The sequence below is a fragment of the Gorilla gorilla genome, chromosome 14, assembly GCF_029281585.2.
Source record: "Gorilla gorilla gorilla isolate KB3781 chromosome 14, NHGRI_mGorGor1-v2.1_pri, whole genome shotgun sequence".
NCBI lineage: Eukaryota > Metazoa > Chordata > Mammalia > Primates > Hominidae > Gorilla > Gorilla gorilla.
This window is the reverse complement of record NC_073238.2, coordinates 127,852,358-127,876,743: the sequence shown is the minus strand read 5'-3', so window position 1 is coordinate 127,876,743 and position 24,386 is coordinate 127,852,358. Positions and strand designations below refer to the sequence as shown.

General features: G+C 57.1%; 1 protein-coding gene and 1 pseudogene across 16 annotated transcripts in view; both read right to left on the bottom strand.

Moving 5' to 3' along the window:
* MCF2L (MCF.2 cell line derived transforming sequence like) overlaps window positions 1-24,386 on the bottom strand; it is a 211,958-nt gene that overhangs the window by 100,854 nt on the left and 86,718 nt on the right. The window contains exon 1 of one of the 16 annotated variants that reach the window (XM_055360214.2): window positions 18,594-19,350. The exons of 14 other annotated variants lie outside the window; for them this stretch is intronic. In XM_055360214.2, the coding sequence (XP_055216189.2) occupies window positions 18,594-18,684 (91 nt within the window). In that variant the 5' untranslated portion in view covers window positions 18,685-19,350. Of the gene's footprint in view, window positions 1-18,593; window positions 19,351-24,386 lie in introns of those variants that run through there. One more of the 16 variants, XM_055360226.2, reaches the window with a different exon arrangement.
* On the bottom strand, window positions 7,407-18,580 carry LOC115933367 (uncharacterized; annotated as a pseudogene).

Sequence of the window (24,386 nt, the reverse complement as noted above, 5' to 3'; positions counted from 1 at the left end):
CGTTCCCCAGGGACACACATTTTGGATACACGGCCATCCCATCCCCCAGGAAAGCACATTTCTTGTGATTTCTTGCAGGCTTCCCTTTGGTGTGGTTTCAGACCCGTCCTGGGAGCCCAGTCAGCTCCGTGAATGATGTAACCAATCACTCCAGCCTCCTTGGTGAGGCCTCCAGGACCCTCCGGAACCCTCCAGAAATGTCCCCAGCCCATTTCCCCAACAGCCCCGGCCAGGCCTGTGGCTCACAGCCTCCTCACGCTTGGCCTGGCTCTGAGCTCCCTGTTCCCTGACATGCCAGAGCCCCGGGTTTCTAGTTGTTGTATTTGGTATGCTGTTTTCCAGCTTTTTTACACATTTAAGTTCTGCCTTCCCAAGAACAGCAGTGAGGAGACTTGGTGCTTTATTTGGCCCTTACCTTTTATTTGTGTGTTGTGCTTTACAAATGTGCCTAGAAATTACATGAATGACCGTGTCTAGGAGCTGCGCTGTGCACGGGGTTTGGAACACAGGATGGAAAGTGGCCCAGGCACTGCAGTTTAAGCCCAGCAGGCGCCCAGTGGACCCCGGGGCCCTCAGTGAAGTGCAACACAAAGGCCCCGCACACATGGGCTCACGCAGGGCACAGAGCCGACGCACCGGCTTCAGACAGCTGCTGCTGCGGGCAGGCCCAGCACCTCAGCCAAGAGCCCACTCCTGCCCTGTCCCAATCAGTTAAACAGGAAGGTGCTCCCTGCCTGGAGAGGAAACCACACACGCCAGCCCCGGATCAGCAGCTCTGAACAATGAGCGTCACCACGTTGGTCCCTGCACCTTGGGGACACCCGGGGGGCCTGAGGCCCGTGTCCAGCAGGAACTCGACCCATCGCTTCCCACCCCCAGGAGCTGTGGGAGTGATGGCACCAGGTGTGACGGACGAGGGTGGGGTGACCGACCTGGATGGGGGGTTGCTTTCTCCTCCTCCCGGATGGATAATTTCATTTTACAAACCTGGTCAGCCCTGTCTGGAGCCATCAGGCTGTGGGGTGGGACCTGCTGCACAAAGCAAACAGCTAAACCTTAAGTCAAATAAAACACCTCTGTAGCAGCAGATGCAGAGGGCGCGGCTCACCAGGTGGCTGGGGCTGAAGGGACAGTGGACACGGGGCAAGGGTCAGTGACACCCATGCCCCCCACCCTGCTGTCCACGTACGGGGTCCCAGCTATGGGTGACATGGATGTCTACACAGGTGTCTGCAGGAGCTGCCTGTGTAACACTGCTCCGAGAGTCTGTCTGCCAGCTCCTCGGCTCCCACCCTGCGCAGGGGCGTCAGCAGCAATCCCATCGCAAACCTGGAAGTGCAGATGGCATCTGCTGCCTGGGTTCAGTGCAGCAGAGAGAGGGCAGTGTGTTTTCCTGGGCCAGACCCACAGTGGTCTGCGTCTCAAGACTCACCCGAGGCTCTCAATGGGAATTCGGGGCTCTAGGTCTGCCACTGAGCTGGGAAGTTGCTCTCCCCAGATGGAGACGTGAGGACGAGATGATCTCAGAGTCCCTCCGTTCACGGGAAGCGGCCGCTCAGCTGGGAAAGCAGTGCAGGCGAGGGCGGCCCGGGGCTGGCAGCAGCACCCGCCTAGGCCCAGCTCCCGCAGCTGCCCGGCCACACCTGAGATAGCGAGGGCGGGACTGGCCCAGCGGCTGCCAGGGTGTGTCCAGATCTGTGCAGGAGTTTCATGGGGGTGGCGAAGCCAGAGAAAGCAGCTGAGGATCCTAGGCAGGGGCTCAGCTGTGCACAGACGCAGACAACACAACACAGCCCCCGTCCAGGTGCCGTGGGTGGCACTGCCAGCCATCAGGACTCAGGAGAGAGGAGGGGCGGCACCAGGTCTCCACCCACAGGGCTCACCAGGAGCCTGGATGCCATTCTGGGCCATGAACCCATCTGAGGACGACAGTCTCGGGACCATCGGGCGCATCCGAGAAGGGCATTCCCGGGCCCGTGGGGCACACCTGAGGAGCACGGTCGCAGGATGCCGTGGAGAAAAGATGGAGACGCAGGGCCTCTGAAGGGCACTGCACACTCTGGAACACCATTTCCCCAACAGACGTTCCACATGGTGGGAAACATTTGCGACGTTCTGGGTGGAAAATCACAGCACAGGTCGAGCCTGGCCCGTCCCAGCCCCGCTGCACACATAGCCCAGGGTAGCACGGCCCATCCTGGCGTGTCGGGGTCACTACAGCTGGCTAGATGCAGGGACCAGAAATATTTCCATTCTTTTGTCAAAAACTCTCTAAAGTCAACGCCTTTTATTTATTTTTTCTAGGCAAGGCCTCGCTGTGTCACCCAGGCTGGAGTGGAATAATGCGATCTCGGCTCACTGCAGCCTTGATCTCCGGAGCTCAAGTGGTCCTCCCGCCTTAGTCTCCTGGGGTTACAGGTGCACGCCTCCAAGCCTGGCCTACATTTTATTTTAAATGCCGTTTACCTTTGTGATGTAGGATAACCTTAGAAGATGGTGAGGGTTGGCCCAGCGTTGGAGACTGCATGAGTCTGGTGGCTTCGGGAACAGGGGAGGTCTCTAAATGGGGCCCTGGGAGGGGAACTCGGGACTATGTGGGGAGAACACGTCAGGCTTGGATCTGGTGAAGGTCAGCCTGGCGTGGGGTGAGGGCAGGGCTGTACTGTGCTTGGGATGAATGTAAAGGCTGCGCCCGGCATCACTCCCCGGTGGCCCCCAGGTGCTGCTTGGCATGGGGATGTCAGTTCCTGTGGGTGCGCCCAGGACTGAACGGACTTCCGGGCCACGCCTGCTCACTCACCTGGTAAGTCAGATCCCACCCTTCTGATACCACAGGGAGAGAGGAGTCTGGGGGAGAGGGCACACTCTCCCACTGCTCTCCCACTCATCCCCCCGTTCCTGTGGAAGGAAGGTTCGGTGACAGGATGCCAGCAGCCCGCCACCTCCACCCCCAGAGCCACACTCCTCCCTGCGTCCCGCACGGTCCCACACGGGGCACATCCCGGGGGTGACTTCAGGCCAGCAGGCCTTGGAGCCACAACGCCGCAGGCTCACCCCACCACCGACCCCACCTCGGCCGCCAGCTCCCCTCTGCTCTCCTGGGGCAGAAGTGGCAGCCCCGAGACACTGCCACCCAGCAGCAGCTCACACAGCGGCAAGGACAGCAGTTGCAGTGCCAACACGTACTAAGCACCAACTGTATACTGGATGCTGCCCTAAGCTCTCATACAGCTTAGTGCTGACGGTATACTGGGCACTGCCCTAAGCTCTCAAATGGACCCTCTTTCCTTCTTTCTCTTAATCATATGCTCAGCAAACAGGCATGTTCAGGAGACGGACAGGCTCGAGAGCGAGCCCCGGTCTACATCCCCATTCTGCTGGCTGACACGAGCTTTGTGCCCTCAGAGACGCTCTGAGCCTCCGTGAGCGAGTCTGTAAAACGAGGTGAGCCCGGGGCACGGGCACAGTGCCTCGACACAGCGGTGTGCCACCAAACAGCCGCATCCTGGAGAGGAGAACACGGGAGGGGCAGACACACGTGAGTGCCACGCAGGTCAGAGGATGCGGTACCATGTGCAGAAAGGTGACAGGACAGGAGGGGATGGAGGGAGGCGCCCCTGGGGACCGTCCTGGAGCCGAACCTGGGGAAGTCTCCGCAGCCCGGCACACACGGACGCTGGCGTTGTTCCCCTTTTTGGGCGATAAAACCGAGCCACACACAGGTCGAGGGCTGCCTGGGCTCACAGGGGAAGTGCAGGCCTGGGTTTGAGCCCAGCCTGCTGGCTGCACAGCCCCCAACCTCGGTGGCCTTTCCGACTCACTCTACCCGACCTGTGTAGATGGGACGGCTTGGGAGGCCCATATGTCCTGCCCGCAGCGGCGACCCCAGGCAGGAGAGCGTGTGCCCGGGAGGATGCCCCACCCTCGGGGCTGGATTTACTGCTCCGGATGAAGGACATCGCACGGCCTCACTGCAGGCTTCCCGGCTCTCCACACATTGGTCACCCAGCCCAGCTGTTCAAGCAGCCACATCCCTGACCAGCGGGAAGAAACGAGACAGCTCACCAAAGGGGAATCCAAATGTCTGAAAATATTTTCACCCATATTTTCCCCACTCTCACACACTTTTACAAACTCAGCTCAGAGATTCATGAGGAACTGCCCCACCGACAGCCTCCTGGGCAGCCCTGCCAGCCCCTGCCCAAGACACTGGCACAGACAGTGAGGTCAGCTTGGCGTCCCACGTGCCGCGCCCCGCCGGCAGCCACGCCAGCCCCCGCCCGAGACACCTGCATAGTGACGTCAGCTTGGCGTCCCACGCGCCACGCCCCGTTGGCAGCCACGCCAGCCCCTGCCCAAGACACCGGTACAGTGACGTCAGCTTGGCGTCCCACGTGCCGCGCCCCGTTGGCAGCCACGCCCCTGCCTCAGACACCGGCACAGACAGTGACGTCAGCTTGGCGTCCACACCTGCCCCTGCCCGAGACACCGGCGCAGACAGTGACATCAGCTTGGGGATCCCAAGCGCCGCACCCCGCATGAAGGTGCTTTTTTTTTAATCAGGAAAAAGACGAAGGTGGAGGGTCGGCTGGGACCCTGTCCTGGGTACTGCCCTCCCACCCCACCCCTCCTCTGCTGTCTTTAAAATGAAGGTGTGTTTGCTGCTGTTGTGATTGTGCCTTTTATCTGAAGGGAAATCGAGCTGTGGATCTCACCTTCTTCGCCTTCCGATCTAAGGGAGGGGAAAATCCTACCCACCCAGGAGGCAAACACGTCTCTTAACTGGAGGCAGATCTCCAAGGTATCTGTGGTGTCATCTTCACCCAGGACCCCATTCCCAGCTCACACAGCCACTTCTGGTGCTAAAATGGGACGGGATCACCTAACCTCTCCCTCTGAAGTCTGTCTTGACTGATGGCACCACCGTCCACCCCAAATTCCAAGCCCGACATCGTGGGGCCATTGACGATGACTTCTCGCTCCCTCTCTCCAAGAAACATCCCTAAGCCCCGTCCCTCCTGCCCTGAAACCTCTCTCCAGGCACCCTCCCCCTCCCCTCCCACTGCCACTTCTGTGGCTGCGATCCTGGAGCCTCATCCCACGCCTGAACGACTAGGGTGGTCCTAAGCCACTTGTTTCCATGCAGTCCCTCCCGACTGCCACCTGCTCCCTGATTTCCTTGCTGAAAGCGGAGTCTCATTTCACACATCTGCTAAAAGCCCTCCTGGCGGTCTCTGTGGCTAACAGTCAAATTCCTGGACCGGTGTTGACACCAGAGCCCTCAGGTCAGCCCCTACTGCCCACCAAGCCTCTGCCCTGGAACACCCTCCATGTTGTGTGCCCGGCGCTCCCCCGCCGCCATGTTCACACGAAGACATTACGTGGCTTTACCGGGGCTGTGCCATCCATGTCTCCATCACCAGATCCTCCCCCTGCCTCTGTCAGTACAGCTTCTCTGTGGCCTCCCCACGCCCCGCGCTACCTCTCCCTCCGCGGCAGCACGTGGTAATCTCTGGCTTAAAAGCCACCTTACTGCAGAAGCGGGAGCTTCTCAAGGCAGCAAGCCGCTCTCTCCTCACCCCCATGGCCCATGGACTCCTGCCTGATGCCTGGGCACGTTTGGCAGAGACTGAGCCGGGGCTGCCACTTTAAGTATTTTGGGGTTTGCACCAGGGTCTGACCTCAGTGTAGACACCCTTACGAGATGAACACACATCGCAGAGAAATGTTTTCTTTTGTCCCAGCTCAAATATAATGTGAAAGTCAGTGCTTTTAAAGCCAGAACTGAGGTGAACTTTTCAGTGTTCCCAATGTTCTGTAGATTTACAGTATAGGAGACCTAATGCAATAAAAATGATTGGCTACGAAACACTAAGGGGAGAAGGGTAACTTACGTAAGTGCCAAGTTCCACCTTTCCCCAACTAGAATATTCGGTGTCCATTTCACAAAAACGAGACTGGGCTGAGAAGCTTCCACATCATTATTCAGTGGGCCCAGCTCACTGCTTCAAACTCAACTTCCTACAGGCCACGCTTATTTCCCTAATCCACTCCCAAGGAACAGACGTGCAGCCACTGAGGATGAGAAGTGGCCACCACAGACGCACGGCGGGAATGTCTGGAGCGCCCTGGGCGGGTGGTGGCTCTCCCCATAGGAGCACAGCTTCCCCTTCCACCGCCCTCACTGAGACGGGGAAGTCGGGCAAATTCCGACTGGGCCTCATGACATCAGGAAGCATGGTCCAGGTTTAGGCACATTCTTAGATACACATCCATTGGCTCCTACTAAACATGGCCAAGTATCTCCTACAGGCTGGGTATCCCGTATCCAAAATGCTTAAAGCCAGAAATGTTTCGGATTTTGGATTTTTTTCAGAGTTTGGACTATTTGCATATACATAATGAAACATTTGGGACGTGACCCGAGTCCAAACACGAAATTCATTTATGTTTCACGCACACCTCATACACGTAGCTTGAAGGTAATTTTATACACTGTTTTAATTTTGTGCATGAAATAAGTTTTTACTGTGACTGTTGGTTCATGTGTGGATTTTCCACCTGTGATGTCATGTCAGAGCTCAAAAGTTTCAGGTTTTGGAGCATTTTGGATTTTCTAATTGGGGCACTCAACCTGTAATAAAAAGGGAATACTTGCCTTGTTTAAATAAATATTTTAAATACAGTGAGATCACTAGGGAGGGTAAGACAGGTGCTTTTAACAAGAAATTGTTTTTGTGGGCTGAATCCCACATAGGCCAAGCCCTGTGGAGTCGGCTGTGGTTGAGACCAAAACCAGCCAAATCCTGCCCTGCCAGACATGACTTCCGGTAACTTAACCCGCAGGGAAGGGCTCCTGGCTCTGAGCAAATGACCCCCTTTCCCGGCCAGGGAGCACAGCCTGCTGCAGAGCATGAAAATCAGGGTCACAAACAGCAAACGCCAAATACACTCAAAAAAGCAAATTTCAGTTGCATCCTGAGCTGTCATCTTGAGGGTCTGTCTTTATAAAATCATTTGCAAACTTCTGATAGATTTTTGAAATACTTAGCAACTTCTAATAAAATTTCCAATGTTCTAATGAAGTCACACTTTAAAAATCTGCTATTATTTCCTTGTGGAATGAGTACTGTAACTGGATAATGTGTCTGAAAGGTGTTCGTATCCTGAGAGACACCCCCCAAAACACAGCGAATCAGGTCCTGGGAGATGCCCCCCAAAACACAGCAAATCAGGTCCTGGGAGACGCCCCCCAAAACACAGCAAATCAGGTCCTGGGAGATGCCCCCCAAAACACAGCAAATCAGGTCCCGGGTGACACCCCCCAAAACACAGAGAATCAGGTCCTGGGAGATGCCCCCCAAAACACAGCAAATCAGGTCCTGGGAGACGCCCCCCAAAACACAGCAAATCAGGTCCCGGGAGATGCCCCCCAAAACACAGCGAATCAGGTCCCACACAACGTGTACAAAGTTAACAGAAGCAGGTGGCAGGCGGCCGGATTTCGCAGAAAGCCTCAGTGAGGGCAGTGCTGTGGCCACACACAGGTTCAGCTGAGACTGCTTCCTGGAAGGAAAGATCCTGTCCCGTCCCCTCCTGCAGGCCCCACAGAGCAGCTGGACCCAGGTACAGAGCCCCAGGTGCAAAGCCAGGTGGCGGAGGCCGAGCAGGCTTTCTTTGTTTTTGTCTCTGTGGCAACATTGTGCCAGCAAACACCTAGTTTACTGTCACATGGCTGCAGGGTGGTGGCTCAGGGGAGGAGGCAGCGGGTTTTCAGGAGCGCGTTCAGCCAGCTGCGCTCTCCTCAAAGCTGATAAGCACACCAGTTCTCCTTACCCCAGATCATCCCTGCCCGTTGTTTAGGGAACAGGGGCTGATTCTTTGCTTTCCCTGCAGCATTGGGCCTGGCCTGGCCTGGCCTGGCCTGGCACAGAGCAGACGCTGGGCACACACTTCCCAAGTAAGTGAAGAAGGACGGGATGAAGAAAAGCACCCCTGGGACCTTTGTCATCTTCTGCTAATTCATTTGTTCTTAGCTCCACACAGAAAACAGTTTGGTTTTCTGAAAATTCGTGCCTGTACATAGAAGTTGTGGAAAGTCCTCTGAACTGCTCTTGGCAATCATGGAAAGCAAAGGTCTCCTTGCAAGAGCAGACCCCTCCATGTGATTCTGAAGGAAACTGTGGAGGGTCTCTGCCAGCCACTGCTCCCCGCCTCGGCCACCGGGTGGTTTATTATGTCACACTTCTCAAGGCACCGTATTTGGGATAAGCACTTGCATTGGGTTTGCTTAGCACACTCTTTACTTTGTCCTTGAAAAAACAGGCTTCTCTATGGTGAAGACAAAGTGGTCTCCTGTCCCCGAACTTACCTGACACTGCAGGGTTTGGAACAAATATCCCACGACAGGGCTGGACCTGGTGTAGCTACCACATTCTGTAAGTTTCAGGGGTCTTTAAACATAAGAAAGTGATGAAGGGTGTGGTAGTTCCTGCACTTTCAGGATAGACAAGGTTCCCACAAATCTGAATGGTTTAACACAGGGGTCTCCAAGCCCCGAGCCACAGACCGGTACTGGTCGGGCTGCACAGCAGGAGGTGAGCGGCAGGTGAGTGAACAGGGGGTAAGCAGGAGGTGAGTGGCGGGTGAGTGAGGACTGCCTGAGCTCCGCCTCCTGTCAGATCAGCAGTGGCGTTTGATTCTCCTAGGAGCGAACCTACGGTGAACTGTGCATGCGAGGGATCTAGGCTGTGAGCTCCTTATGAGAACCTAATGTGATCTGAGGTGAACAGTTTCACCCTGAAACCATCCCTACCCCTGATCTGTGGAAAAGTTATCTTCCATGAAACTGGTCCCCGGTGCCAGAAAGATTGGGGACTGCTGGTTTAAGAGATTGGCAAATTAGAAAAGAAAGCATCACTGAACTCGCATGGAGTCTAAGAGCTCAGGAAGGACTCGGGCGTGGTAGCTCCATCCCCTGCTCAGGAAGGACTCCAGTGTGGTAGCTCCATCCCCTGCTCAGGGAGGACTCTGGTGTGGCAGCTCCATCCCCTGCTCAGGGAGGACTCGGGCGTGGTAGCTCCATGTCCTGCTCAGGGAGGACTCGGGCGTGGTAGCTCCATCCCCTGCTCAGGGAGGACTCCAGTGTGGTAGCTCCATCCCCTGCTCAGGGAGGACTCGGGCGTGGTAGCTCCATCCCCTGCTCAGGGAGGACTCGGGCGTGGTAGCTCCATCCCCTGCTGAGGGAGGACTCCGGTGTGGTAGCTCCATGTCCTTCTCAGGAAGGACTCGGGCATGGTAGCTCCATCCCCTGCTCAGGGAGGACTGGGGCATGGTAGCTCCATCCCCTGCTCAGGGAAGACTCCGGTGTGGTAGCTCCATCCCCTGCTCAGGGAGGACTGGGGCATGGTAGCTCCATCCCCTGCTCAGGGAGGACTGGGGCATGGTAGCTCCATCCCCTGCTCAGGGAGGACTCGGGCGTGGTAGCTCCATCCCCTGCTCAGGGAGGAGTCAGGCGTGGTAGCTCCATGTCCTGCTCAGGGAGGACTCGGGCGTGATAGCTCCATGTCCTGCTCAGGGAGGACTTGGGCGTGGTAGCTCCATGTCCTGCTCAGGGAGGACTCGGGTGTGGTAGCTCCATCCCCTGCTTAGGACAGAACATCCCTCCAGGCCGCACAGAGCTGCCGAGAATTAAAACGCACCACACCCCTGCACCCACAGGCACCAGCTCCGCAGGGAAAGGTTCACGTGCCCGGGCCCTGCTCCCCACACCAGGCAGGTGCTGGCCTCCACGACTTTCCTTTCCACTATTTTAGAAATACATTCTTATCATGGCAGGGCTGTACCCCAAAGGTGCTTAACAACCTTTTTGGCTCGCCATGTAGAATTAAAAAAAAACACGCAGTAGACGAGGACCACAGAGAGCATCATGCATCCCGGGCAGAGGCAGCTGCACCACCACACACGGTGTGTGCATGTGCGCTGCCACAGACGCCGTCGACTTCCCTCTGAATCGGTGCAAACTCCTGGTCTCAGCCCCAAGACGAGTGGCGTGTGCACCTCCAGAAGGAGGCCTCCTCGCCCCGCAGCCTGACCCTGTGACTCTCTTCTAAACACACTGTTTATTCAGAGCAATCTTCTGATGCCCAGCCCTTTTCCCCTTCTTGAAGAACAAAAATATAGAGCAGGATTCCAAGTAACTGTGACAATGGGTGTGTGTTGCTTGGATGAGGCTGTCCCCTTGCGGGCTGGGCAGGGTCAGTTCTGGTCATTTCTCACAGGTCCACTGTGACAAGGGGGACAATCCCACCACTGTCCGCCCACAGTGATGGTGCTCATGGGTACTTCCCACACCTCTGCCAGACTTCACACTTTCCAGACACACACTGGCCCCTTCCAGGCCCTGGACAGGGATGAGAGGCCGGATGGGGGCGAGGGAGCCCAACGCCCAACCCTCTCACCACCGTGCAAAGACCAGGAAGCCACAGTATGGAGGACTTCCCTTTCCCCTGCCACTACCATGGAAGTGAAAACATTGCATGCAGCGCAGGCCGAGACCTCACACCCGGCCTCCTCCTTAGTCTGCCAGACTGTTTTGGGCAGAGCAGCTAAAATCTCTGAACTCCAGGACTCAATTGTGCAGCTGCAGAAGGCCAACTCTGCTTCCCCTGCTGGGCCTCTCCGAGTTGGTTTTAATTTGTCTGAGGAAGGGAGTGTGAGCAGTGAGTGAAAAGCAAGAGAGGAAAAAGACCAATGGGTGCTGGTGCTGACCTTGTGCTGGGTGGATCAGGGGGCAGACAACGAGCCCTGGGCTGCGTCCACAAGGTCCCTGCCCCCCACCGGGGGCTGCAGGTGCTCCAGGCCCACGCCACCCTCTGCGTGGCTGCAGACAACAGCGTTTCGGGAAAGCGCTGGAAGGGGCAGGTGGAGGGAGATGCCTTCTGGGACCCCATCCAACCTGAACCTGAACAAGCTGCAGAGACCCTGCGGCCCTTGCTGTCTGCGGCCCTGCAGCCGGGTGAAGGAATGGCTTCAGGGAAAGGCAGCTCCACTGAGTGAGTTCACCGGGTGCCATCTGCGTAAAAGGACCCACCGAGATGGAAATGCGGCAGCCCAGGGTGGCTGTGGTCCCGCGACCTCATGTGCTCCAGCTCCGGCGCTGGCTCCGAGTCCCACCTGAAGCCTCCCCGGAGCCTTGGGCAGGACGCCAGCTCGTTTTCTTATCAAATCTAACTGCATATTGGCTAAGAGTGGCTCCCACCACCCCTGAGGCATCCCCACAGTCCTGAGAGAACCCTAGATGGCCCTGGCAGAGTGCAGCGTACGCGCCACTGTCGGGGGAGCCCCCACGGTCTGTGAGGCAGGCAGGGGAGTGAGGGCGCAGTGCAGACCCAGCTGCAGGACTGAGGCCCCGCAGGCAGGGTTGGCACCCTCGGCCCAGTGTCCACCCACAGGCAGGCAGGCCCGCCCAGCAGACCCTCCGATGGGGCTTCCCTCCCTCAGGGGGTCCTCAGTGTCACAGGGAGGTTTGCGTGGCTCCTGCGTTTCTGTCCTAACCAGGGGGCCCAGGGGACCGCCTGTCCTCAGAGACACCCCGTGGTCTCCCGGGAGCGCGCCACTGTCTTAAACACCCCTGTGCGGTGGGTCCTCCGAGGGCAGTGGGACCGTGGGGAGGTGGGAGGTTTGGGGGAAGCCCAGGTGTGAATGGGGCGGTGGTGGTGCTGACGTCTACTAAGTTCCTGCTGTGTCCTCCCGCGCCGTTCATGGGACGCTCTGACAACCCTGTGATGCGCATTTCTCTCCGTGACTTCCTGACTCTCCTCATCTGCAGAACGGGTGAGTTCAGAACACAGTGGATGCAGTTTTATAAACAGCAAAGCTGCGACTCTGAGGACAAGGACTCAGCACTCTGGGCCCCGGGAAAGCGCCACATGGCATCCGGCCGCGGCCCCATCCTCACAGAGACTGTGTCTTCACAGGCAGGATCAGACCCCGACCGCAGGTCATGCCAGGCAGACACACAGATGGCATTCAGCCAGTGAAGGGGTGAGCCCTCGTTCCAGGGCATTTTCTGGATTTCAAGGTGGAATGAAGGAAATGCCTTCTGAGGCAGGAGACCTGCTCAGCCCCACGCATGGCCCTGGGGGCTCACTGACCACGGGACGGGAAGAGGAAGAGTGCCCGGGGCTCACAGCTCCCTGCACGGCTGACCGTGGGAAGCTCTGCATAAACCGGGCTTCGGTGTGCTGGGGCCGATCCTCAGGCATGTCACCGGGTGTCCCATAGTCAAGGGGACCAGCAAAGTGTTTGGTCACGGCCTTGTCTCTGTCCTGCACCTGCAGCCGTGGCCCCCGGACATCAGAGCTCTCAAGACGCCGGGCAGCCTGGTGCAGGCTGAGCCCCCAGCTGTTTGCACAGTGGTGTGAGGCTCAGGCTTGCCAGACAAAAGGAGGTTATTTGCTTTTGGTAACTGTGACATAAATTAGGGTCAGATGATAACTTTAGGGTGAAAAGCTCATTTGCTTCTCGTCCCCACTCCCTGAGCTACTGCAAATTCCACAGGGGACACAGACTGCCCTGTGGAGCACGGGGCATCCACAGAGGGCACCTCCACGCCGCCTCACCCAGAGGCCTCCTCGACTGCTCCAAGCACACCACCTGCGAGGGACTCACAGGGGACGAGGAGACTCACCCTCAGCCACGGACAGCAGCCAGGAGCACCACTCAGAATACAGGTAGTAGCTCTTCATTTCCGCCACGGAAATCCGGACAGCCTTTCCGTCCCCCATGGCGAGGATCAGCTGCCGGGGAGGACGCCCGCTGCCCTGGGCTCGCCACAACCCTCTCCTTGTAACAGGACCTTTCTATGCTGAACTTTGTCCCCTAAAATCTGCATGAGGGACCAGCTGGCTTTTTACTTTCATTTCACCCACTACCTGGGACAGAGTACGCCAGGCAATTACCCTCCTGGAGGCTGATTCCTGCTCCGCCCTGATGTTTACATGCAGGTCCAGGCGACACACCGCGCCCGCCCGAGAGGAACTTGAGGAAAAAGGAACAAGCCTGAGCTATTCTTGCCTTGGGTCCAGGCACAAGGGACCCCGCTGGGGGCATGGCCTCCCTTGCTTTAAACAGGCAGCCGGAAGATGAAACACAGCAGGTCTTCCGCTGTGCCTGGGGAGCAGCATATTCCCGGGGAGGCTGAGCCAGAGAGTCCTGTCGGGGGTGACTGCTTGCCAGTCTTCCTCCATCTGATCACGGCCCCAAATGCTGACACCACTGGCAATTGGAGGGATGGACAGAAGCAGAGGGGCCTCTGAAGGAGGATGAGCTGCACAGAGACACCGGGACCCGCATCCTGACGCCCTCTCCCCTTCCAGCTTTCCGTCGAGGGAGTCAAGTGTGATGGCCGAGGGATTGGTTCCTCCCAGAAGAACGGCTTTTGTCTGTGCACGATCTTAGATCCACGTTTTCCTTTTTGCACGCGCTACCAGGAAGCTTAAAGGGGAATTCCGCTGAGATCACTCACCCCGGGTGCCTCAAATGTATTTATCTGCTTCTTATGGTGAATCCTGATTCTGTTTGAAACTTCCTGTGCCAATTTCAAACACGTTTTATGAAGAGAATTTCTAGGCCAGGTGCAGTGGCTCACGCCTGTAATCCCAGTACTTTGGGAGGCTGAGGCGGGCGGATCACATAAGGTCAGAAGTTTGAGACCAGCCTGGCCAACATGGCGAAACTCCATCTCTACTAAAAATACCAAAAAAAATTAGCCAGGTGCAGTAGCACACACCCGTAATTCCAGCTACTCGGGAGGCTGAGGCAGGAGAATCGCTTGAACCCAGGAGGCAGGGTTGCAGTGAGCCAAGATCACACCATTGCACTCCAGCCTGGGTGACAAAGCGAGACTCCATCTCAAAAAAAAAAAAGAAAAAAAAAAAAAGGAGAATTTCTAAATTCTAAGTGAAACAATCTGTTTTTCTTGGCTTAATTGGAACTCAGCTCCAAATACCCCAGGGCAGAGCAGCACAGGTGGACCCTGGGAGATCCGGCACCCAGCGAGGGTGCTGCTGTCTCTGAAGTATGGTGGTATCTCTGCCACCATGCCATGCAGGACAGAGGGGAGGTGGACAACCCTGGCACCGGCCCCAACCTCCACTCAGTAAACAGACAACATCCACTCTTGGTTATCAGGAAATCTCCACCTGCAGCTACATTTTCTCCCACCTCCGTCTCCTCCAGGCAGAGGAGGCTCCTCCTCCATGTGAGTGGAAGTCCACCTGCCTCCTAACCCAAAGGGGCTCTTTTCAGTGCTCAACCCAAGGAAAACAGCTGCAGCACGGGGAGAGGTCTGTCCACAGAGATGCAGAAGCCAGCCTGACCCAGACACACGGGTGGACGGGTGGAGGAGGAGGAAGCCAGGCAGAAGGGAAGGCCCAGGAGGCTGCAGACACCACGCTTCCCCAGGGCCACAATGCGTCAGAGCACTCAAGTGTCCGTCACCCGCCTCACATCCTGATGACCAAGGGCAGAGCCAGCGAGATAAGGCAGGCGACAGAGCTGTAAAGAGGCCACAGGCATCCAACGCTCCTCCTGGCTCTCTATCTCCGCCTACGGCTCTGCCGTGCCCAGCACCACGGGCTTTGGAGATGGGAACCTGCAGCGTGGCGGGCCTCAGATGTCGGGTGCCGCATTTACAGAGCTTGACTTAAGCCCCACTGCCCCTCGAGGTGCAGGGCAATGCCTGGAGAAGGCCACCTGCCGGATAGAAGGGAGGAGGCTCATCCTGCAATTGTGAGGTCTGGCCTGGGTTTCCGCAGTGCCACTGGGCACGCTCCCCAGCAGATGGGAAGCCAAAGTCATCTTAACTTTTTTATTCTCACGACACAGAATTAACTTCTAGGAGTTTCTGGTGAAAAATCCCATGGTGAATCTTACTGGAGCTTCCCGTCCCTACCCAGCTGCCATGAACCTGCAACCCTAGACCTGTGTGAGGGGCCCTGCTACCCCCTCACCTCCAACAAACCCTGAGGCAACTGCTGAGTGCTGCGTCCCTGCCACAGCCCGTGGGCCGCACCTGAACCTCACCTCAGGCCTTGCACTGAACCGGCCTGGCTGCCCCCACCACTTTCCACGCCCAAAGGCATCAGGAAGTGCTTTCCCCAACCTCCCCACCGGAACCAGCGCCTCCTGAGCATCACCACCATGGACTCGGGGACGAGCTGCGCCTCAGCCCCAGCCCCAGCCCAGCTCCTGAGGGTTCTTCCACCGACACCCCCTCCACACCTCGGCGCCCCTCAAGCTTCCATCCTCGCCCTTGTTCTCTGCAATTTCCCTGATCATCCTGTCCTTTGTCACGGCTCCAGCTGGGTGTCAGCTCCAGCCCAGACGTCACTTCCAACCACAGACACGATCACAGACATCACGCCAAGCCCCTTATGCAGCACGGGCTCAGCCACTGCTGGGACAGCTCACCCTGTCCTGAGGGTCCGTGGCACGGTCCCTGCCCAGCTCTCCCTCACCACGTCTCCCCCCTCCCACAGCACGCGAGAGCAGGCCTCTCGGCACAGCTGTGACGCCCGCCTGCCACCAGACACATTGAGGACTCAGCAGCCTTCCGTGGCGCACACCCTCCTCTGCAGGAGGCCCCCCGGACTCCCCGTCTGCCGCACCTCCCACCTGATGGGCAGAGGGGGCAGAGCCTTGGGGAGATGCCCCCGGCCACCTGACACGGAGCCTGGGCTTGCTCCATCCCTAGGTCCCTTGCTGCCACCCACTCTGTGGCTTCCTGCAGGCCGCAGGCTCCAGGCCCCATGGATGCGGCCACCCTTGGCCCAGCGTCCAGTCCTCTCCACTGCATGGCCAACATCTTGGAGAAAGCCTCCATCACCTGCTCTTCCTACGCCGTCACATCCTGTGCCTTCAGCCCCAGCTCAGAAATCCCCTTCACGAGGTGGGCACGGCCTCTATTACTAGGAGTACGTGGGGCTTCTCTGCCCTCCTTGGAGCCCACCAGGCCCCTAGACCTCTTTCCAAAGCTCCCGAGCTCTTGTCCCTTTGTCCCCCTCGTCGGCCCCATGCTCTCTGCTGGGGACCCCACTGCCCGACCCCTCAGACAAGGCCTCCACTGCTGCACTCCGGGCCTAGTTTCCCACAATCTTCAGGTCCAATGCGAGCTGAGCATCTTCCCCCAGCCCTGACCGGGGCCTGCCCGGTCCAGGCCTGGAAACACAAAGGAGCATCTATGACTCCTCCACCTTCCAATCGGAGACACACATCCTGGGAAGAAAACCTGCGGGGTGCCGAGCTCCTGCCGAGGGAGACAGCCAGGGCTGGGAGGGGCCGGACAAGGCTCAGTCCCCAGGCGCCCATGCCAGGTGGGTCACGCTGGCGGCCCAGGCAACAGGAGGCAGAGGGCACTGGGCTCTGAGCCGCACCCGCACCGCCCGGCCTGGAGGAGGAGGCCCCACACCTGGGCTATGCGTCCCCCTGCCTGTGCCTCGGGGTGTGGACCCTGCCGGGAGCTGGTGGTCATCCAGTCTCAGGCTCGCAGGCCCAGGAACCCAGAGTCTGCCTCTCACTACACCCAGGTGATCTGTGCCGCGGAGGCCGCTCCACCCAGATGCCACGGGACCAGGGCTCGGTGCACACTTCCTTACAGGATGGGGGTGTGTCACCGCCCTCACATTCCAGCCAAGGGCAGGACGTGGCTCAGTGAGTGTGAACGTCGTGGACAATGTCTTCACGGGGGACCAGAGCACCGCAGAACTCACAGCGGATAACACTCTCATCGCCTTGTCTCCCAACACTGCCACCGCAGAGGGGCCCTGCCGCTGTGAGAGTTACAGGGACAAGTTCACTGTAGCTCCTGCATTCTCCTGCTCCCACAAGGAACAGGGTGGTACCCCATGGTGTGGAGACATCTCGGGGGTCCTTATGTACAGTGAGGGGATGTCTCAGGAGTTCTCAGGCACAGGAAGGGGACGTGTCGGGGTCCCCAGTGCACAGGAAGGGGACATGTCAGGGTCCCCAGTGCACAGGAAGGGGACATGTCAGGGTCTCCAGTGCACAGGAAGGGACATCTTGGGGTCCCCAGTGCACAGGAAGGGGACGTGTCGGGGTCCCCAGTGCACAGGAAGGGGATGTGTCAGGGTCCCCAGTGCACAGGAAGGGGATGTGTTGGGGTCCCCATCTCCAAGCCCCCACTGTGCTCATGTCCAGGGTCTTAAGACTTCAGCTTTGGGAGGGTGGTGGGGCGTGAATGGAGCGCTGGTCACCCTGGCGTGTGCGGGATTCACGCACAGTCCCTGGCTGCCTCCCTCACACTGTGCTGTGGTGGATGTCAGTGGACTCGGAGGGAGGCTGGGATCTGTTATTTTAGCCCTGGGGTACTTGCACCCACACGGCTCACGCTCAGCTGACCGGCAGTGAGTGACACAACCCTCCTCAGTGTTACAGGCTCTGTCCGTGCCCAAGGCGGGGGAAAGGGAAAGGCAGGGGAAAGGGAAAGGCAGGGGAAAGGGAAAGGCGGGGGAAAGGGGAAGGCAGGGGAAAGGGGAAGGCAGGGGAAAGGGGAAGGCAGGGGAAAGGGAAAGGCAGGGGAAAGGGAAAGGCAGGGGAAAGGGGAAAGCGGGGGAAAGGGGAAGGTGGGGGAAAGGGGAAGGCAGGGGAAAGGGGAAGGCGGCAGCCTGAGAGGCTCTCCTGCGCATGGTGGCACCGCTCAGCCCCAGGACAGTCAGGCATCGCCTGGATGTGTTCGCTGCCTCCCTTTCCTCTCCCTGACGCCCACCTGCCAATGCCCAGCTGCCGCCCATCCATCTCTGAAATAAACGCTCCCAAACTCCGTGGGGAGCCAGGTCAAAGCAGGGGCGGGGGCTGGCTGCAGCCAACTTCTGCCCCACGTTCCACAGCCCACCGTGGTTCCAGGTCGCCAGACAGGGGAAAGGGCAGGAGGGAGCGGAAATCAGCAACAAGCTCCTTTCTCCCCCTCAAGCCAGCAGAATGCCCTTGCTCCTCTGAAGTGAACAAAAGCACTGGCTGTGACTTGTGAGAGTTTAGGCTGTGCCATCGGGCCGAGCAAACGTGCTGTTCCTGAATGGCTGGGAGGGGCCCGGGCGGCCTGAGCTCCTCTGTTTGTGGCGCTTCGAGCCTGCATTGTTGGTCCACCTGGCCTGGGCCACGCCTGTGACAGCTCTGCACCCTCGTCCCACCCAAAACACACCTCTTGTGATGCAAAGGACACCCACCTGCCCACAGACCGCGTGTGCCCGGGGAGCCTCATTAAACCCACCACTGCCGCTTCCCTGGCTTTGAGTCCACTCGTCTTTCCAATCGGAGCGGAAATTCGTAAGCCCAGGTTCCAGAACTGCAGGACACGGCCGACCCAGAGATGAACAAAGAAAACTGGACCCACAGACCTGGAGCGGGACGCCCAGCAGTCATCTCCACCTTTTTAAAAAGTCTCCGAGCTGCACAGGTTTTTGCTCGTCAAGTGGTGAGAGAAATACCCCAGGGAGGCACCTGCCCGCAGAGAGGACACCTGCAGAGGGGACACAGCCCCTGCCCCCACACCCTGCGACCCCATTGTATCTCACCTGGCCTCGAGCGCCCTGCAGTTCCGCGGCGCCTCCTGGGCAGTGACCACAGCCGCCGCAGGGTTCCCCGGGATGCTCCCTTCTCGGCCATCGAACCGCCCTGTCACAAAGGCTGCTACAAAGCGGAGGCAGCTCTGGTTCTTCACGCAGGGACCACAGGCGACCCCCTGATGCTGGAGCCACAGCCTTCGGGTCTCTGCTGCGACAGCTAAAAGCCGGGCGGGTGCCTCATGGTCACAAGAGACAGGTGCTCAGGACTCTGGTGACTCTGGGCTTCATCAAGTCATGAGAAAGAACCCAAGAGGGCTGAGCCACCTCCTCAGAGTGCCCGGCCTCCCAGAGCCTGGCCCAAGCCACCACCGCCCTGCACGCCTGGAAGAGCAGGCAGACAATGCCGAGGTGCTAGAGAAACCCAGCCGCCGCGCCTGCCCTGCTGTGTGCAAGTTCTGGGCCTTTCCTTCCTCGAACAGGGTGGGGGCCTGCGTGGGCTGGACCTCCTCGCCTTATGGAGCAAGCCAAAAACACCTTCCAGGCCTCAGGAAGTCTCAAGTTCAAACAAACAACTACAAACCCAGAGGAAGGGAGGGACGTGCTGCCGGCTGTCCTGAAACAAAGTGGGAAGTTCCACGCCTGTGGCCCCCGTCTGCTGCCGAGCTCCTCAAGGGAGGAAGTGATGAGGTTGCTTTGCGTGGCCGGAGATGCTTTTCCCCAAGAGGTGTTGAGCCGGTCCCAAGCCAGCAGCTCCCACCCTCTGCCCCATGGCTGCTTCCGAGGGGTGAGAGGTGACAGCGTCCAGGGCTCCCAATGGCCCCCGAGGTGATGTGCCACCCTCAGGCTCTCAGAGTCCCTGGGCACCGTGCTGGGCACACACAGGGCTCCAGGCCTCATAGCTGATGTGCAAGGCCGTGCAAATGGCCTAGTGCCATTTTAACTCATTATTATATGCTCCAGGCCACAGGAAGAGAAGGTGGCAAGGCTGGCGCTCAGGCCTGCTTGTGAAAGCCCACATGCTGTCTGGAGCACCACATGTGCCCTTCTGTGAGCTGATGTGATTAGAGTATGCATCTGGTTTGCAGCAAAAGAATACATTTATTCAACATCGTTTACTGAGTGCACACCCGTCCCGCCACCCTGCACAGGCGCTCCCAGAACGGCCTACCATGTCCTCCCACTGGCATCGGGGACATCAAGAGGAAAAGGCTGCTTCCACAGCCTGAGAGGTGGCGCCTTGGTGTCCTATTAGCCTCCACAAATACAGTGATTCTGTTCAAAGTGTTCTGTGCTGGGTTTGCTCCTCTGAGAGCTACAGGTGTTGAGAGCCAGCTTCTGCCAGGAAAGACAGAGCTCCACATACCATCCCCCTCCTGCCTTCCACACCCACCTGCCAGACGCAACAAGGTGGTCCCAAGGCTGCCGTCCCCTGAAGCAGCTGGAAGCTTGCTGTCTGTGCTGCATCCCCCAAAACAGCTACAGAGGAAAGCAGGGTGAGGGGATCGATGTCTCAGCCACCCAGGAGCAGAGACCACGAACCCCGTTTTGTTGGGGGCTTGTGTGCGAGCCCAGGACAGGTCAGCCCTAACCTGACTCACATGAAAATGGGGAAACAGATGGTGCATTTCGCGTGGTGTTTCCAGAGCTCAGGCCTCTTTGGTTTTGTTTGTTTGTTTGTTTGGAGACAGAGTCTTGCTCTATCCCCCAGGTTGGAGTGCAGTGGCATGATCCCAGCTCACTGCAACCTCCACCTCCTGGGTTCAAGCAATTCTCCTGCCTCAGCCTCCCAAGTAGCTGGGATTACAGACCCCTGCCACCACACCCGGCTAATTTTTGTATTTTTAGTAGAGACCAGGTTTCACCATGTTGGCCAGGCTGGTCTCCAACTCCTGACCTAAGGTGATCCTCCAAGGGCCTCTGAATAACCAGGAAATCAAGCCCTAAATGTTGGTTTCATCCACAAAGACAGACGCAGACAGGCTTTGTATTCACGGAAGCAGTGAGCGGTGCGCACGGGAGCCATCAGGGTCGCCTCTGGGGTCAACACCAAACCTCTCTCTCTGCCTTTCCTTCCCTTGTGCGTGGTAAGGTGCTGAGGAAAGTCAAGGAAATTGGAATGGCAGGGCCACTTCCAGCTGAGCAGATTGGATGTGCACACACGTTCATCATTCAATGTCCTAAACATCTAAATAGTTCTAAAGATGTTACTAATTAAAACCATTTTTCAAAAATTAATCCTGAGATATGAACCTCGCTCACGATCTGCTAATTTCTTCTCATATGTAGCGCATACAAGCTTTGGCTTCAGCGACCATCGTGAAAACGCGGCCGTCCTCTCCTGGCTGGTGGGGGCCACTTCCTCCCTAAGCTCCTTGGTAGCCCCTCCATGAGAAAACACAAAAAACCCATGTGAGATCCAAGTTCTTCCTGTCACCCCGCTGGTTGGCCTCAGGGAGGCTCGAGAATGGTTGGGCCCCTGAGAAGTGGGTTGACTTTTGTGAACCCCGGGAGTCTATTTTATACAATGTGGCCCCAAGCTACTGTTAAGAAATCCATATCAGTAAGTGGTATCATTTTTGGCAGTAAAAGAGTCTTACATTAACCACTCCATTAGTCGTGGAGTAGGGAGTTGTTTAGGGCCGGTCTTAAATGAGCTGTTGGGTGATTTAAAATTCAGCGCTCCTGGGCTGATGTGGGTGGGAGCCGCCGTGCATACCTGGGTTGCGGCACAGACGAAGGTGTCTCATTTCCTCTCTCAGTAAAGCGTGGGGTGCAGGGAAGGACAGAGCGTGCTTGTGGAAACCGATGACTCCCCCATGCAGCCCCCACAGGGTAGTGACAGCAGCACTGGGAAGCCCCGCACTGTCCGACTGGGCGACCCCAACCCCTCTGCGCCAGCCCTGCTGGACCAGGTCCTTGTCTCCGGGTTTCCCGCTGCCCAGGAGGCCTGTGTGTCCGGTTTGGTGTGTGTCTCCTCACAGCTCTGTCGTCTTCCCACCTTGGTGTCTGAGAGGCCACTCACCGAGCAGCCCCTCCTCTCCTTCAGTCCCAGCCCGGGACCCGCCAGGGAAGGTCGTGGCTCCGGTCTGGCGGAGGCACCTTTGGTGAATGGCTGGGAAGGCCACACAGCTCTGCCTCAGAGATGCAGGTGACCCAGTGCTGCTCCCCGCGTGAGCATCACACACTGCCCTCCGCCACAGCCTTGCCGCCCCATGAGCGACCTGAAGGCCGAGCCCAGAGCCGCGTGTGGTCCCCTGTGCAGCGTTTAACAGGTGCTCCAGCTGGAATGCTTCTCTTCATTGTCCATGACAAGTTTCGTTTTAAAAGATAAGGCATTCTTACAGAGACGAAGTCTTGTTTGGGGCATTAGCTCACCATCTCTAATATATTGCCAAAAATGCCATTAATGAAACTTAATACTAGTTCTTTCCTTCAGTGAATTAAGTAGCACAATTATGTAATATGACTAATGCTGAGAAATTGGTTTTCATGCTTTGGGGATTTGTCTCATTTCTTTAACATTATTAATAAAGGAGTAAAGCAAACACACACACACACACACACACACACACACACACACACAAAACAAGCAAACAAAAAAAACCCGGAACATTCGCTGAGAGCCCAATTTAGATGCAAATGCCAGGCAATCCCATAATGTAGAAGGAACAATCGGATCTGTTGTATTTTCAAACTTGCAACTGTAAGTTTTCTTGAGTGTCTCTTCCCAAAGGTTCAGTTTCTTCTCAGCACTGCGCATCTCCTGGTATTTACACTGGACAAAGGCTCCTGGGGTGGAAGGAAGGAGGGAGGGCAGGAGCTCGCTATGGCAGAGGGGCCTGTGAGGTGCTGCGTGCTGAAGCCCGGGCTCGTGCTCTCTGCGACCATGGGCGTCTGGGAGAACAGTGACCACGGATGTCACCTCTATCACCGTGCGACCGCAACGAGGTCAACCACAGACCCTTCCTCTCAGAACCTTCCTTTTCCTTCTCATTTACCTGGAAAGTCCCCACATACTTCATTACCGGGATCGTCAGTGTGGTCACACACCTAACTGTATGTGAGGATGACCACGGCGTGGCTCCCTGCTGTGCACGGGCGCTCATGGCGGGCACCCGCTGGCACTAACCGTGTGCACAAGTGACCCTAACAGCAAACGGGTCCCCACAGCTTCCTGCCTGCTGGGTGCTTCTCAGTGCTTTTCATGCAGATTTAACTCATTTGATCGTCACATCAACCCTGGCAGGTAGGTGCTCTCCTGAGTCCATTCTGCAGAAGAGGAAACCGAGGCATCACACAGCCACAGACGGCAGAGCTGGGGTTTGACCTCACAGGTCACGGGTCCAGCACCAGTGATTTTAACCTAATAGTCAATGCAACCCTTCACAGGGGCCCCGCTAACCTCACTAGGTGCAAACCTCATCCCACATCTTATCCACATATGACCACAGGACATTAGACATTCTAACTTCAGTACTTCACTAGAATTCCAATGTAGGCAGCTCCATTTTTGTGTGTGTATCAGACAAGGGCAGTTAGCTTGTAAACATTCCGAAAGGCGTAACAGATGCTTCTTTCTCCACACCCAGAGTTATAAAATGAATGTGACCAGATACATTCTGAGTTAATCCGAAAGGTAGAAGTGTGAAAATACTACTTACAGTGGTATCCTTCCAACTCTACGGATGGTGACATGAGCTGACGTGGAAACGATAGTTCTGGTGAACGAAGGGGCTATGTTGAGAGTGCTGCCTGCATGTCGTGGGTGGCGGAGGAAACGAAACACACAGAAAAGGCAGCCGAGCTTTCCATAATTAGGCTGCAGAACTAACTTGGCTCCAGAAACTGTATTTGGTTAAATTATGAATCAGTAGACCCTAAGGTCTGTTAAAATTATTCTCTACTCATGAAAATGTGTTTATCAGACATAGCATGCCTTTCATGAGCAGCTGAAGCTTGGAGAACTTCTGATTGTGAGGCTTATGACTTGTTTTTTATTACGGCGAAAGCAGGTCTCCCGAGCCAGCTTCTCTCATATTTACTAGTCCCTAAAGTTCTAATTCTGGAGTTCACCCTCCAGTATCTCTCATATTTACTAGTCCCTGAAGGTCTAATTCTGGAGTGCACCCTCTGGTATTCAGCTGGTATCGATGATCAACAAATGTGATTTTCTCCAGAACGTCTGCAAAATGAGTGGAACCCCTAAAATCCATGCACTTTCTACACCCAAGGGGCCAGGCTTATGAAAAGCAGCAGAACAGCAGCATGCCAGGGGTGCAAAAGTCCAAGCAAACTCATCCAATGAGGTTGGCCACGCCGGGGGCTTCATGGACTCAGAGGCTGGCCATGCCAGGGGCTTTGCAGACTCAGAGGTTGGCCACGCCGGGGGCCCTTGCAGACCTGAAGTCAGCCACGCAAGAGGCTTTGCAGACTCAGAGGTTAGCCATGCCCAGGTGCCTTTGCAGAACTGGTGCCCCTAGTTCTGAGGGGGAGTTTGCACCACTATGGAAGGTGGTCTTACCCTTAGGGAAGCCAAATGCAGGGAACTCCAAACGTAAGACTAAAGGAGGAGGAAGCCAGCAGGTGACGTGGAGCAGCAGGTGATGAAATGCCAGATAAGGAAGTGCCGGGCAATGAGGCACCAGGTGAGGAAGCGCCAGGATGGAAGCTGATGACACAGTGGGGGATGAGGTCAGAGGCGGCAGTGGAAGAGTCAGGAGTGGCTTTGAAGACAGAGATCAGGAAGATGCTGGAAGGCGGCCACCATCCCAAGGCACAGGTGCAGCGTGAAAAGGGGCCAGC